A 14,051-nucleotide genomic window follows, 5' to 3' on the forward strand; every position below is an offset into this window, starting at 1 on the left:
TAAAGGGCTAAATGGGCTACAGCCCCGAAGCACATCAGTCTTTTAGAATTAAGACAGCTTTGTTACTGCAAAGAAAATAGAAGAAACTTAAAAGCTATAACATTTTTTTGTGTGTTAAGTTTGTAAAGATAAAAAAATTAAGAAGTTTTATTAAAAGCTCAATATTTAAATTTTTTAAATGGAACACTCTAGACCCTATTTATTCAGATTTAAAACATTTAAAAGTATGTTTTTAAATAGACAATTTAACAATCTATTATGTAGTTGCAAAAACAAAAAATAGGGTGATTCATTTAAACTATTTAAGTTTTTACAAAATTCTACATCTTTTGTCTTTACAAATGCAATTAAAAACTGTTATACCCTTAAAGTGTGTACAGGGTGCTGCATTTTGCATGTCCGAATAGGGAATCTCCGAAACTAAGAGGTTTAGCCAAAAACGAGTGATACATTCTGGGGCTCATTTTTTGAGAAAATAATATTGGTTAAAACCGTATCCCGCTATCGTCTTTAGTTTTCGACTTACAGACAAAAGTTGACATTTTGGCGAAATCTAAAAAAAATTATATATATTATATATATCTTCGTTATTATAGAAGATACGGATTTGAAATAAAGACATTATACAGGCACTTTTTTACGAGAAATTTAATAATGTAGTTAACAATTTTTTTCAGTTATTAGTTTAGCCGTAATAAGATAAACTTGTATTTTTTTAAATGGAAATCATAGGCGGTTATGGCAATTTTGAAAAGCTTATTTTTTTCTGTTCTAAAAAATATATATTTGTAACAAAATATTATAATACATTTTTAGCAAAAAATTGATTTTTGTTCGCAGTTGGCCATGAAAAAACTATTTCACTCCAAATGTGTAAATAATAATAAATAAGAGTTTTGTGAACTGTAAAATAGATGAAAAAATAGATCAAATTATAAAGATTTAAAAAACACTATACGGTAGCATTGAACAAATATCCGAGTGCCTCAGAACAAAATTATTACATATTTTAAAAAAATCCAAAAATAGGAAAAACAAATGTGTCAACAGTCAACACAATTAGAAAAAACATTTTTTTGATGATCTAATGGAGGTAGGATAACGTTCCACATAGACGGAATTTGGGTATTTGAAAAGCCATATCGTCATTTTTGTGTCATATAAAATATATGTTATTGAAGAATCAAAGCGGCTTTTTTTACAACACTCTATGTATCACTAGAAGTTGCAATGGTAATGTTAGCTTGTTTAAAAACAAAGAAATGTTATTAGTCGCCAATAAGTTGATTTACTATTTATTTTGCATCTTTTTTATTACTTAGTACTTAGAAAAGTCTTTCATTAGTGACACTGGTTGAATATAATATAGTTTAAATCCTTTTGGTTGAAGATGCAACATTTTTTCATGGCCAACTGCGAACAAAACTCAAAGATAATTTTTTGCTAAAAATGTAATATAATAATTTGTTACAAATATATATTTTTTAGATAAGAAAAAAACAAGCTTTTTAAAAATGACTTAGCCATCTAAGATTCCCATTTAAAAAAATACAAGTTTATTTTATTACCGCTAAACAAACAACTGAAAAAAATTGTTAAGTACATTATTAAATTCTTCGTAAAAAAGTGCCTGTATAATGTCTTTATTTCAAATCTGTACCTTCTATAATAACGAAGGTATTTAGATTTCGCTAAAATGTCAATTTTTTTCTATAAGTCGAGAACAAAAGACGATAACGGGAAGCGGTTTTAACCAATATTATTTCCTCAAAAAATGAGCCCCAAAATGTATTACTCGTTTTTGGCTAAACCTTTTAGTTTCGGAGATTCCCTATTCGGACATCCAAAATGCAGCACCGTGTACAGTCGCGGCCGTTGAAAACTAAGACAATTTGACAAATCCAAAATTTTGCATTGTAAAATGGCCTGAAACTGAAAATTCTAAAATGTCATTCAAATAATTACGAGTCGGTGTCGTAGAATAGAAAACTTTACTTCAAAACAATGAACTTCAAGTTTGTAGACAGAAATAACTAATATTTTATTGCAGCACCATCCCAATCCGAAAAATTGAAATTGACATTGTCATCCTAGATGAAAACCTAATTTACACTTTACAAATTTTTAAAATAGCAAATAGTATACCAAAAGTGAATGTCTTAGTTTTCAAGGGCCGCGACTGTACTTTCTTCTTTGCAGTAGTATTTTTTTTCCTATCTGTATTAGTTTTAAAAACATTTTTTCTAGCTGTCTTTGTTTTTGTGTATTATAAAATTTTATCAATTTTAAGCAGGACCTAACCGATTATGGCTATAAACAAAATTTTAGATAAATATCATTGTTAGAACTGCCAATATTTCTAATGTGAGGTTTAGTCGGAACAGCGTGTATATTTTTTTTATTTCAACATTCAAAAGTCAATAATGAACGTTACCAATTTGCTGAAACACCCTGTATATTGACTCTTTATTTTTTTGACCCGCTTTTCCTTTCATGTACAACTTTCTTATTATTTTTAGTAGCCCAAGTGCGTTAAATATCTGTGTTTTAGATTTTACATTACATATTTTATTATTGCAACGTAATATGTATTTGGAATTGTAATTATTACTGATTTGTTTCGACGTTTGAAATATTGTTAGATCCTTTTATAGTATTTTGTGAGCGAAGTTTAGAAATGAAAATCGTTTTGCGTATAGTGTGCAGTTTTTCAATAATGTCAAAAATAAAAGACAAAATGTTACACTTACAAAATTACAGCAGATTCCTTTATTTGCATTAATTTTAAACAAGTCTGAACATACTTAATATATCAAAAACCGAGATAAAAAAAAGAAAACAGAGGGTAAAAAACAGAGGGGTTGGAATATAAATATGATGGCTGACTACAGTTGGGTGTTAAAAAGAGCGCTTAAATTTTTTTGCAAAAAATAAAAAAAAATCCTAATTTATATTTTTTCTTAATAGAATGATTACTTTAGGTTACGAGTAGGTTTTATAATGTGAAACTAATTTAAAAATAATTTTGTTATAAATTACATTATTATTCCTTGAATTGTTAAAAAATGTGATGTGATAGAAGAAGTCTAAAACCAATTCAAGAATCCTAGCCTAAAATTCTATTTGATGCGTTATTTGTGGCTTTTATGGTCAATGTTTTTAATTAAAAAAACGTAAAAAAACATGTAGGTAGTGATATGAAGGGTACCAATAAATAAAAATAAATAGAATAAATAAAAATAAAATAAAATCAAATGTAAGAAAATCTTTAAAGGTCATTTTTTTAAATAGTTTCCAATACTTCCTATGCCTTATTTTTCTAGTTTCCCGAACATTTTTATTACATTATACCGGGTGCGCCAGAACTCGCGCCCCAGTGAAAAATGCCATATAATGTAAGATACCAGAAACATGAAAAAAATGTAAAAAAATATCTATAAAAACTTTCCAAGTTTTTTTTTTGCTACAGGTTATTAGAAGAGGAAACAAGGAAGCTGTATCCTAAATTGTAACTCTGTTCGATGTTATTTGTGGCTTTTATTGCCATTTTTTTTTACCTTTATTAAATAATTGTAAAAAAAAGATATACAAGATCATCAGTATCATTAAATAAACATAAAAAAATGTCAAATGTCAAAAAATAAATGTCAAATTTTTGAATTTTTTAAACATTTTTTTCATGTTCCTATACCTAATTTTCTAAGAATTCTAAGAATTGTATTGTGTAAATGGGGCGGCCGATGCTGATGCCATCTACTTCGTTCTAAAAAAAAACACACTATAGTATCTTATCTTTTTTGAAATTTTTCTTTGGGGCATGAGTTCTAGTGCACCCTGTATCTGGTTATGAAAAATTAAAAAAACTATTTTTTTTTTCAAAATCAAACGACAAACGTTTTGAAATCATAAAGAGCATAACAATAAAAAATTTGCGTACTTCTGTTTTGTTTTCTCGAATTCTCTCAAAATTAGTTTTTATATCTTGCCAACTTAAAATCAACCATATTCACAAAAATTTCGTATTCTTAGTTAAAAGACACAATTTGTGGCCACTACTATTTATTTTATTTTACCAAAACGTATTTGTGCTATCTGAAACCGAAGTCCAGTTTAATAACAAAGATTGCGAATTTCCTTTTGTTCAAGATTACTGGGCGTAATTCGGCTTGATTCCGGTTATTGATTCGTTGCAAACTGAATCCTCAAGTGAGCTAACCCAAAAAATGTAACAATTTGCATGTGGTCACTTACCCGGAACGAGTCTGGGCCCATTGATGGTGGATAGTGTAGTTCCACTGCCATACTTGACGTGACAAGGATCGGCATTACTGGATACGACAGCGATCTCATCAAGCTCGTGGTTGTCCCCGGGGCCCAGGGCGCTGCCTCCGCCATGTCCCACTAGCCGCCCGACCGAACTATCATGTGACTGCTTTCGGCCCCGCCAACTCAGCACCAGTCGTTTGGCAGTGGACATCACGCCATGTTCTAGCGTGCCCCAGGGTATGTTGCCCGCCACGTGGAGGACCCCCACCAAACGAAATCGCCCTCAATGTCTAACGGCGAACTCCGGCACGACTCCGCCGCGACCAAGTCTGAGTCTGACATCGTGATTTGCTTATTATTTTAACACTGATTCTCAAAACGGCTTGAATTTTTAACAGTGAGTTGCTCGGTGTCTTCGTGGGACGTGATGCGTACCAGCTTTCCAAATGTTTCCGTTTTACCGACGATTTCATCTAAAATTAAAATTGCCGCTCTGTACACTTTGATTCGGATTGCGGAACTTTGATACTTCAATTGGAAGTTATGTAATTCTGCCACATTAAGGGTTTTTAATTTAGAAAATTCCAAAATTGTCGCCTGTAATTTGCTAATTATTATACTCCAAGCTGTAATTTATTTAATCACGAATTATCGATTTTTAGTGATACAATTCTCTTATTTCCAAACGGGATATTATTTTTGCGCCCAACAACTTAAAATGCAAATAATTTTAGAAACATTTTTCCACGTTACATCAAAGCTTTTCACAATGTGAAAGGAAACACAATTGATGAAAACAAACACGAATGCATACATTTTAGTGAATTAAAAGTGCTTTTATGCATTTTGCATTGCATCACGATTTTGTGTTAAAATGAATTTATTCCTGGATATTTTGTAAAAATGCTTTTTAAACACAAATATCAAACAGGTACCACCTAAAAAGTTGACAGTAATTTTAATAAAACGTGTTGGCAGTTCGGGCATTTAATTTGTTCTAATAAAAATGTCACTAAACATTAGCAAAAAAGCTACTACCAAGTTTCTTACTAAAAGATCGATCTAATTTAATTAAGTGGGCATTTTATACAAGGTGAATAAAAAGTATGGAACCAATCGTTTTTTGCATAAACTCATTACTTTACGAAAAAAATTAGTGCAATGTAAAGTAATATAAAAATGTGATCGTTTTTCAAGAATAAAAATTTTCCAAATTCCTGTTGTCTCCTCTTGGTATGGAAACGATGAACAAAAACACGATTAAACCCGTCACACCACACTTTTTTTCAAACACGACGCGTTTCAACCACAAAGTGGTCATCCTCAGGTGAGAATAAAATTAAATGTTTGGTGTGACGGGTTTAATCGAGTTTTTGTTCATTGATTAACAGGCACATTTTAATTGTACTTTACGCTATACAAATTATTTTTTTCGTAAATTAGTTAGTTTACGAAAAAAACCTCTTGGTTCCATACCTACTTTTTATTCACCTTGTATTTATAAAAAAAAGGAAAAACATCAATCCCACATCAAAAGTTAATAATAAATTAATAAATTGCCACCTACGTAATTAATTTTTCCCACGACCGTATACGAAAGTAACTGTTTCCATACAGAGAATTACCTACGAAAGTTAGCGATATCGAACGAATCGGTTATTCTCCTAACCACACGTGTGTGTTATGAAAATAACGTAGGAGGTTGTGCGATTTGCGGAGAGCAAATGGCAAATTGCGCGTGATTTGCTGTTTGTTGGCCAAGTGCATTGCTTTTATTTTTTATTTTCTCCGTTTTTCAAAACTGAAGCAAAGTTTTATAAATAAAACCACCGACTATTTAAACCTAAATCAGCAAAAAAGTATTTAATTTCGAGAGATCAAGATAATTTGTAATCGAGTCATCCTTGGATCTGAAAATGTATGTCTGTGAAATGTCAAGCCGAAAGGTTAAATGGCATGATTTACGTTCAAAAAAGAGTGGTCCTATTTCCTACTATTATATGTCGGCGATTAATTTTAGCCCATTTTGCCGTTTTACTTTTCGACTTGTCATTTTATTTGACGTTTCACGTGCAGTTAGTTCAAAAACAGACATACGTTTTCGGATCCAAAGATGACTCGATTACAAATTATCTTGATCTCTCAACATTAATAGCCTAATTTAATAACTGTCAATCTTAGATCTTTAAGAGAAACATTAAATCGTTTCATTGAAAATAATGATGTTTTTTTGTCATGATGAGGTTGCGGGGCTGTGTGAAAAATAGTGTACATAACTCGCTCGGCTAACGCCTCGTGCAAAAACTCCCCACTTGTGCGTTATGTAATAAACTGTATTTAAACTTTTGATGTGGAATCGACGTTTTTCATTCCTTATTATTTATTTAATTTAGTAATATTATTTTTGTAAAAAAATTTAAAATCTACTTTAGAAAATAAACATCTTTTTCTTGCTGAAATTATTTCATAATTATTGAAACAGTGAGTTTAATTTTACAACAAAACATTATTAGTAGGTAAACTACATTTTTTTTACTCAACGTTTCTAATTCGTGAAATAAGTACATATTTTTTTATGTTTCTAATCTAAAAATTCAAGTACAATAATGAAATGTTATATCTTTGTTGAAATTGTATGTAGCAATAATTACAATTAGGTTTATTATTAGTGTGACTTTACCAGATACAAAGCTTTTGCTAGCTTGTAATTGAAAGCTTATTACGTCTCTTATATTAAACGCAAAGTTGAATCAAAGCATTATTTTGTTACAACGCCTTGTACCAGAAAAGTAGACAATTTATGAAACAATTACTCCTTCACTGTCTTCACAGGCACGGTTAAACAAATTCATGAAAAAATATTTGCTGAATCCTCCCTGGAGCTTTAAATCAAGTTCAACAGTTTTCATTTTCTCCTTTTGTTCTAGATAAAATGAAATTTTATCGGAATTTGCCACAACATAATTTGGTCCGAATAAACAATTAAGCATTTATTCCGCAATCAACCCAAAGCGTAATTTTCAGAAACAAATAAAACGTTATTTTAATCAAACTTATAAATTAAAAAAATTCAATAGCTTCCCCAACAAATTAAAATTAAATACTATAATGAATTGAATTGGGGGGGGGGGGGTCTCAAACACTTGGCTTTCGGTTTCGTGTTATGAAAACACAAGTTTAATTAAAATTTGCTAATATTTTAAGAGAGTAAAGTGTTATTTGAAGCGTGCCATGAGGTTCTCTTCGTATTATATGCGTATCGACAATGGATGCTGAAGCATCGATCCTTTTCCTCTCCAAGCTCTGCTAGCAACCAACACACGAGACCAACGAGTTCAAGGTTAGAGAAAAATCCAAACGTCCCTTTGAACTGTCCTCACATAATCCTCCACTTCGTATAAATATGGCGCAGATAGGAGTATGTTTGCACGAGAAACAATTAAGCTCCTAACTGTAATAAATTATTAACATGCAAATGAAGCACCGTTGATTAACGATTCCCATTAGTTCGTTTATTGACGCGAGCTGTTCAACTATTAAAGCATGGAATATGTTTTAGACCGAATCTAATAATTTAAACAAAGCAAAGGTCCGCAAATGTGAAACTTTCTCGACTAATGAACAAAAAGCATTTTTGTAAATTGATTTTCTTCTTGTCGACTAAAACACTCAATGGTTTAGTCGGTTGGACGCTACATTCCGACTCGGTTCTCCGGAACAGTGCTTATCTGGAAGCTGGAGAGTTGCAGCAATATCGTCGAGGCGCCTTCTTTGTAGACTTTGTAGTAATTAAACAATTTATTACGGTCGATTCAATTTATTACTAAGGTCAAAGTCTTTCGTAAGTCGAAAATAACATGATTTATATTTATAGCCAAAATTTAAAGCAATAAGATAAGTCAAAAGCCATTCCAGTACCTACATACATGGAAATTGTGTGTTTCAACGACAAATTTTATTTTTCTCTTTCGAACAACTTTTTTTCGCTGAAACCTAATGCTTGAAAGTTTGTCTTAAGGGACAAGGCGGCCTACCTTCGTTGATAAAAAGAAATAAAAAGTCGAATCGAGGAGCTAGTCCCAGTGCGTTTATAATTTAATCTGCTTCAACCGCCAAACAACAAATCACTTAATGCGAAAAAGGTTCAAGCGTTCAAAAGTAAAGCCATATGTTACAACACAAATTATTACATTAGTGTGTACAAATTTTACAAGTTCTTAAAAATTTAGCAATGTTTGTAATTTGTGTTTTTTTTAATTCGCTGTGCAACATTTTGTTAATAATAATTTTTGCTATACTTGTAGAAAAACAAAAAGTAATAAAAGTCGTAAGACCAAATTCGTCACTAGTTGGTAATTTTTTACCAAGGGCATAAAAAAAATGTTTAATTTCCTGAAAGCCATAATCGACAATTATGTCCGTTTTATTGTATTTGAAATTGTGTTTTGCTTCTCTCAAATCAAAATTTAAAATTTCCGTCGAATTTGGTGTAGAAAACGAGTTCACCTATTTTTTCGCCTTTGGATTCCATGTGATTCTGTATGTTATGAACTTATGAATTATGATTGGTTATAAAAACATCCCAAGAGCGTATAAAAGACAAACTTTACCAGCTTTTGGGTAATCAGAAACAAGTTTGAAGTTCCAAAATACAATTAATTGTCATTGATTTATGCATAATTTTGAAAAATAAATCATTTTAAAAGTTCAAAAAATTACAACTTGCACAATAAGATATTTCCTTCCAAAAATGTAGCAAATTTGCTCATTTTTGCTTGAAATACGTATTTCCGAAATCGTCCATAAGAAAATACTTCTTAGAACTTCGTAATGGTTTTTCTCCATAACATTTAACTAAAAATAACTATCATATTTATTTCGATATTATATTCTCATTTTGCAAACATTTAACCTAAAAAAATAATGTTACGAAGAAATTCTCCATTTTGTCATTGAAATATGATAACCTGATTACGTAGAATATGGTTTACAGGACAAAAGGAAATAAAAACCATCTTCTACGTAATCAGGTTATGTTACAAAAAGAGTGCTAAAAGTAAAACATTGACAAACATTCTACTGATTTCTAGCCATGTACATGGCTAGAAATCAGTAGAATGTTTAAATATAGGTTCAACACATTCATTGTCACCGCCAAATTTAAGTAAACACCCATAGTAAGATCCTCTTACTACCCTGTATATCGGATATCCGAAAAAAATGTTAAGATATTTGGGCGGTGTTTGGGCAGATTAATATACAGTATGTCTCCGGATTGAGTTTACAAGAGAGATTTTTTTTTAATTAATATTAATTATGTTTTTCAGAAACATTTCTGTTATTTAACTTGTTCTTTTCCTCACACTCATTTTCCAAAGTGACATCGTTGCCAAAAGAATAAAACCGCTAATGTGATGAGATTTAAAAAGCAGAAAATAGTATCGTGAGATCAAAAAATATCTTGGTTAAGGGTGGTCATGGAATGGAAAACGTCTGTCGTTGCTTATATCATGCTTTTGAAATAATTCTGTCATTGTTTGACTCACTGACAACGTCGATATAATCTACGACAATTATTTTAATATCCATGACCACTCTTGACCAAGATAATTTTTAATGTCACGGTATATTAAAGAAGACACGTTTCGTAAGACAAGTTTTGTGGAACGAGTACAGGTTTATGAAACGAGTACAGGTTTATGAAACGAGCAGGAAAGCGCAAGTTTTATAAATAACGAGTTCCCACAACTGACTTATATAATAAGTTTTTTATGCTATTTTTTCTATTTGCGCGTTTTACTCGTACGTACTTTTTTAACATAAAAGTCAATTTTTCACAATTTAGGAACTCTTGTCCTAATGAGGTGGATAGGAAAAATTCGATTTTCAAATTTCCAGTCTCGAGTATTTCTCAAAATTTTGTTGTACTAACAATGAATATTGCATGCACACCACCTGAAATAAAAGAAATCGCTTAAAACGCCGCTGAAATTTTACTAAATTGTGCTAGTCTATTTCAACAGTCAAACTGGTTTTGAATGGCTCATTAAAGCATCGGTTTTGGTATCGAAATAAGCTTACTTGTAGACGCAAAATAGAAAAAAAAATTGTCCAAAATCAAGAAAAAAATGGACTTTTCTTTTCTGAATAATGAAGTTTTAAGTATTCTCTGTTCATAAATTAAAGAAACACCCAACCGGCAATAAGGCTCAAAAATTCAACCGGCAACGTTGTCTAGTTATATTTTCTAGTGGGAACGTATGTGTCAAAAAAATAAGGTTATGTTTTCTTTTTTACAAAGTTTGTTGACCAACGGAACTCAGAGAAGTCTTATATGGATTTAATATCTTAGATGGTATTGGGCGACATACGTCGTTGCGGTTTTTGGTTTTTCAGGTTTTAAATTTGTAGCACGGAGAATTGAAAATTGGTTCAAAAGGACCACCGGCAGACACAGAAGCAACTTCTTCTCACCCCGACGGTTTCAGCAAAAGTTTCAATGTCCCATTTGCATTGTTGTTATGATGATAGCGTTATTTTATTTGTGATAAGTTGATGGTTCTGAGAAGAACCGATTTTTTTAAAACTTGAATGTGGAACAATGCAAAACTAAAAGAAATTCTCTTTATTGGATTCATCATGATCTGAACTTGACCAAGTTGATGAAGAATCAGAATCAGCCAGATCAATTATTATTGGAGGAATGTTCAGCTGCAGGTTCAAAAAAAAAAAGTCAATAGAAAATCTAGGTTGGGGTAATCTTGTAGGTAGTTTTGTAGATATTGAGACTTCGCGAGAGTTATAAATCGAATTTATCCATTTTCTATGTATAATTTTTGCGAGAAATTAATTATCTAATTAATTAATTATAGTCTGACAATAAAACATACCTCAAGAATATCCCGCTTTTGGCTTTTTACGCCGATGTTACCGAAAAAATATTTTGAAGCTTTTCGTTAATTTGGCGGTCAGATAAATCTGGCGCTAACCGTTTCAATTCATCGCTGCATTTCACAACGGCTTCCTTCATTTTTGCGTTGAGCAAATTTCTTTGCTTTCGAGGCATTTTAGTGCGGAATAAATAAATATTCAAAACTGAATTTTGATGAAATTTGACATGAAAGTCAAAAACTTCAAATCTGACGCAAATTTGCAACCAACCTAACAGTGTGAAAATCTTGCATAGGGGATTTATTTTTTTCACCAACATAATGCAACAGGTTGTGTTTCTTTAATTTATGAACAGGGTTTACAGATTTGCTCGTCTCAGAGAAAACAAAAAATGTTTTTCCTTTGCAGTTTTGGTGTAAAATCAAACATATTTTTTTCCTCTTATAAACTCAATCCGGTAATATACTGTAGAAAAAAGTGATTATGGAGCTATGTCCAGAAATGCTTCTTAAGGGCAATAACCCGACCTTATATGAAAAAACTCACTGCGTGAGTGCTTTTCGAAATTAAGCTCGGTAGACACTCAAAAAATTAAACAAGAAATATTAAAAAACATTAATCATCAAATCCAAATTTGTAAGAAAAATTTGCCTCCCTACTTAAGGTACACATTTTTTGATCGTGCCAAAAAAATACCACCTATGCAAATTTTTGCAAACTGATCTCAATCGATTAATCAGAGAGTTAAAGAAGCCTTAACTTGCCATTTTCAAAGAGCTCTCTTAGGAAGCATTTCTCGACATAGCTCCATAGAAATCTATTTTCTTGTATTGACCTAAAAAAAATATTGTTCAAACTTCCAGTTACGCTAAAAACTAGAATAGTGTAACCTGTTAAAAGTTTATCGTAAGCTCGATCTAATAATTGTATGTCCCTTGTAATTTCAACTGGTAGAAAGTCTCTTTAAAAATGCAAAAAATGTTATTATAAACAGATTCATTACCTCAAATTCTCTAAAGAATTGACATTAAATGTGTACTTTTAATTCTTATTTATTATCACAACTTCCACAATTAATTCCCGTGAAAGCGACAAACAAAAACAAAATAAATTATTCACAGTAAAGGACGTGTATGTACGATCTGTCCACAATTTATTGACCATGTGGTTTGACTATGCAAATCTAGAGACAAGTGTGGTTTCAAAACATGAAAGTCAAATTTGCTGATTACAGTTAAATTAATATTTAATTAAAATTGCTTCTCGCAAGAAGAGGGCAGTCTTACTTCCTGAATACCTCGGAGAAATTGTTTTACATAATTTGATTGCATCTTCCACATGAAACATTCCTTCTATTCCTTTTCTAAAATCTTCCTATAACTTTGAACAAATCCTTTGGATTGACGACACTGTTATAAAAAATGTTTGGTCGTCGTGAAAGATAAGTTATAGTCAATATTATAGCATCTAAAAGAACTATTAACTCCATTTTGTATTCTGATGGAATCGATATTATTTTCTTTGGAGACGATAAGATACGTTTCGTTTAGAGCCCACTGTTTGAACTGTTGCTTAGTCACAGATTGAAAGTGATGAAACCCTTGATTTAAATCTTTCATTCTTTTCATAGTCTCGTTTTGTGAAACCCCAATATTTGATTTAGTTTATCATTTAGATTATTCATTGAAATTATGCAAATACTAAAGTTAATCTGAGTTTCTAGAAATGAAATAGACGCTCTGAGAAATTATAAAAATAAAAAAATCATACTGCAGGCGTTATGTCAGAAATGAAATTTATTACGTTTTATTGTCTTCGAGTTAAAGTAGACAATAAATAGACTGAATTGTTGGAAAATAAAAGATACTACAATAAAATTTGATAAATGTGAAATTGCTTGTATTTGCTGAAAACAATCCCATCTCTTCAATTTATAAGCTTAGTTCATTATGTTAGAATTATATTGTAGCTGTGATAAACAATTCCACTTGGTGTCAAGAGCGCGAGATTCGACAAAAAACAAATATCTCTGTGTAGTTTTATGCACTTTAAATCTCAAATTAAATCACCAACAAAAAAATATTTTTAATTTGAGAAACATTTTTTATCAAAGCGAATGCGTAATTTAATTGCCAGTAAATTACAAGTAAATTAGATTTAATATTCATTTAATTTCCATTTTACCTTAAATCAATAACCCACGTTTCAGTGCATTACCAAAAAAAAAAAATCACATTTTTTTTCGATTAATCAAAGTGCTTATTGATATAATTCGGTTTATCAGCCTTTCAAAATGCGTTGTCTTATGGAAAATGATTTTAGGTCAACTTTTAAACCAATATTTGCTGCCGTCCCTCGAGATTCGCAAAATTGAATTTCCAGGGAAAGACATACTGTCCAAAATCGCAAAACCTGGACAATCAGTATCCCCCGGTGTGAAAATTCCTCCCTCTCACTGTCAATTTCGATGACATTAATTATAAATCAGTCATTTACAAAACTGAAAACATCTCTAAAGTCGGAAATATTAAAAAAATAAAAGTGAGAGAATTTGGCTCGAATTTAAGATGTTTATCTTTGAATATATAAGTGCAAGTCGTCGGTAACAAAGACAGTTGCAGTCCGGCTTTCCAGAATATTTATTTTTATAGATAACTGAGCTCAAACTTTAAATGGATAACGAGGCCATGTTGGCCAACACCGTAAACTTTTCGAGATCTTTCAAGATTAAGCGCTGAAAAGTACGGTCGAATTGGTCGAAATCTTGAAAAAATCCAATTATCAACCACAAAATAATCACTTAGAGCGGCTCGTCAAAATTTCGCTTCACTGTCGTGAAGTAATTTGTTAAAAGTCTTTACATTGCTTGTCGTGTATGCCAAGTTTTAAGCTTA

The 14,051-nt window shown here is 31.2% G+C and overlaps 1 protein-coding gene across 4 annotated transcripts in view; it reads right to left on the reverse strand.

Moving 5' to 3' along the window:
- LOC123013357 (cyclic nucleotide-gated cation channel alpha-3) overlaps positions 1-4,527 on the reverse strand; it is a 91,309-nt gene extending 86,782 nt beyond the window's left edge. For 3 of the 4 annotated variants that reach the window (XM_044411830.1, XM_044411829.1, XM_044411828.1), the window contains exon 1: positions 4,252-4,368. Coding sequence is in view for 1 of the 4 variants with exons in the window: in XM_044411827.1 (XP_044267762.1) it covers positions 4,252-4,477 (226 nt within the window). In the remaining 3 variants the exon portion in view is untranslated. Of the gene's footprint in view, positions 1-4,251 lie in introns of all 4 variants that reach the window. The other variant, XM_044411827.1, reaches the window with a different exon arrangement.
- Between the last annotated feature and the right edge of the window lie 9,524 nt (positions 4,528-14,051).

This window comes from Tribolium madens, unplaced genomic scaffold (assembly GCF_015345945.1).
Source record: "Tribolium madens isolate multiple individuals breed KSU strain unplaced genomic scaffold, Tmad_KSU_1.1 Scaffold_96;HRSCAF=242;Tcas5.2_LG5, whole genome shotgun sequence".
NCBI classification, from domain to species: domain Eukaryota; kingdom Metazoa; phylum Arthropoda; class Insecta; order Coleoptera; family Tenebrionidae; genus Tribolium; species Tribolium madens.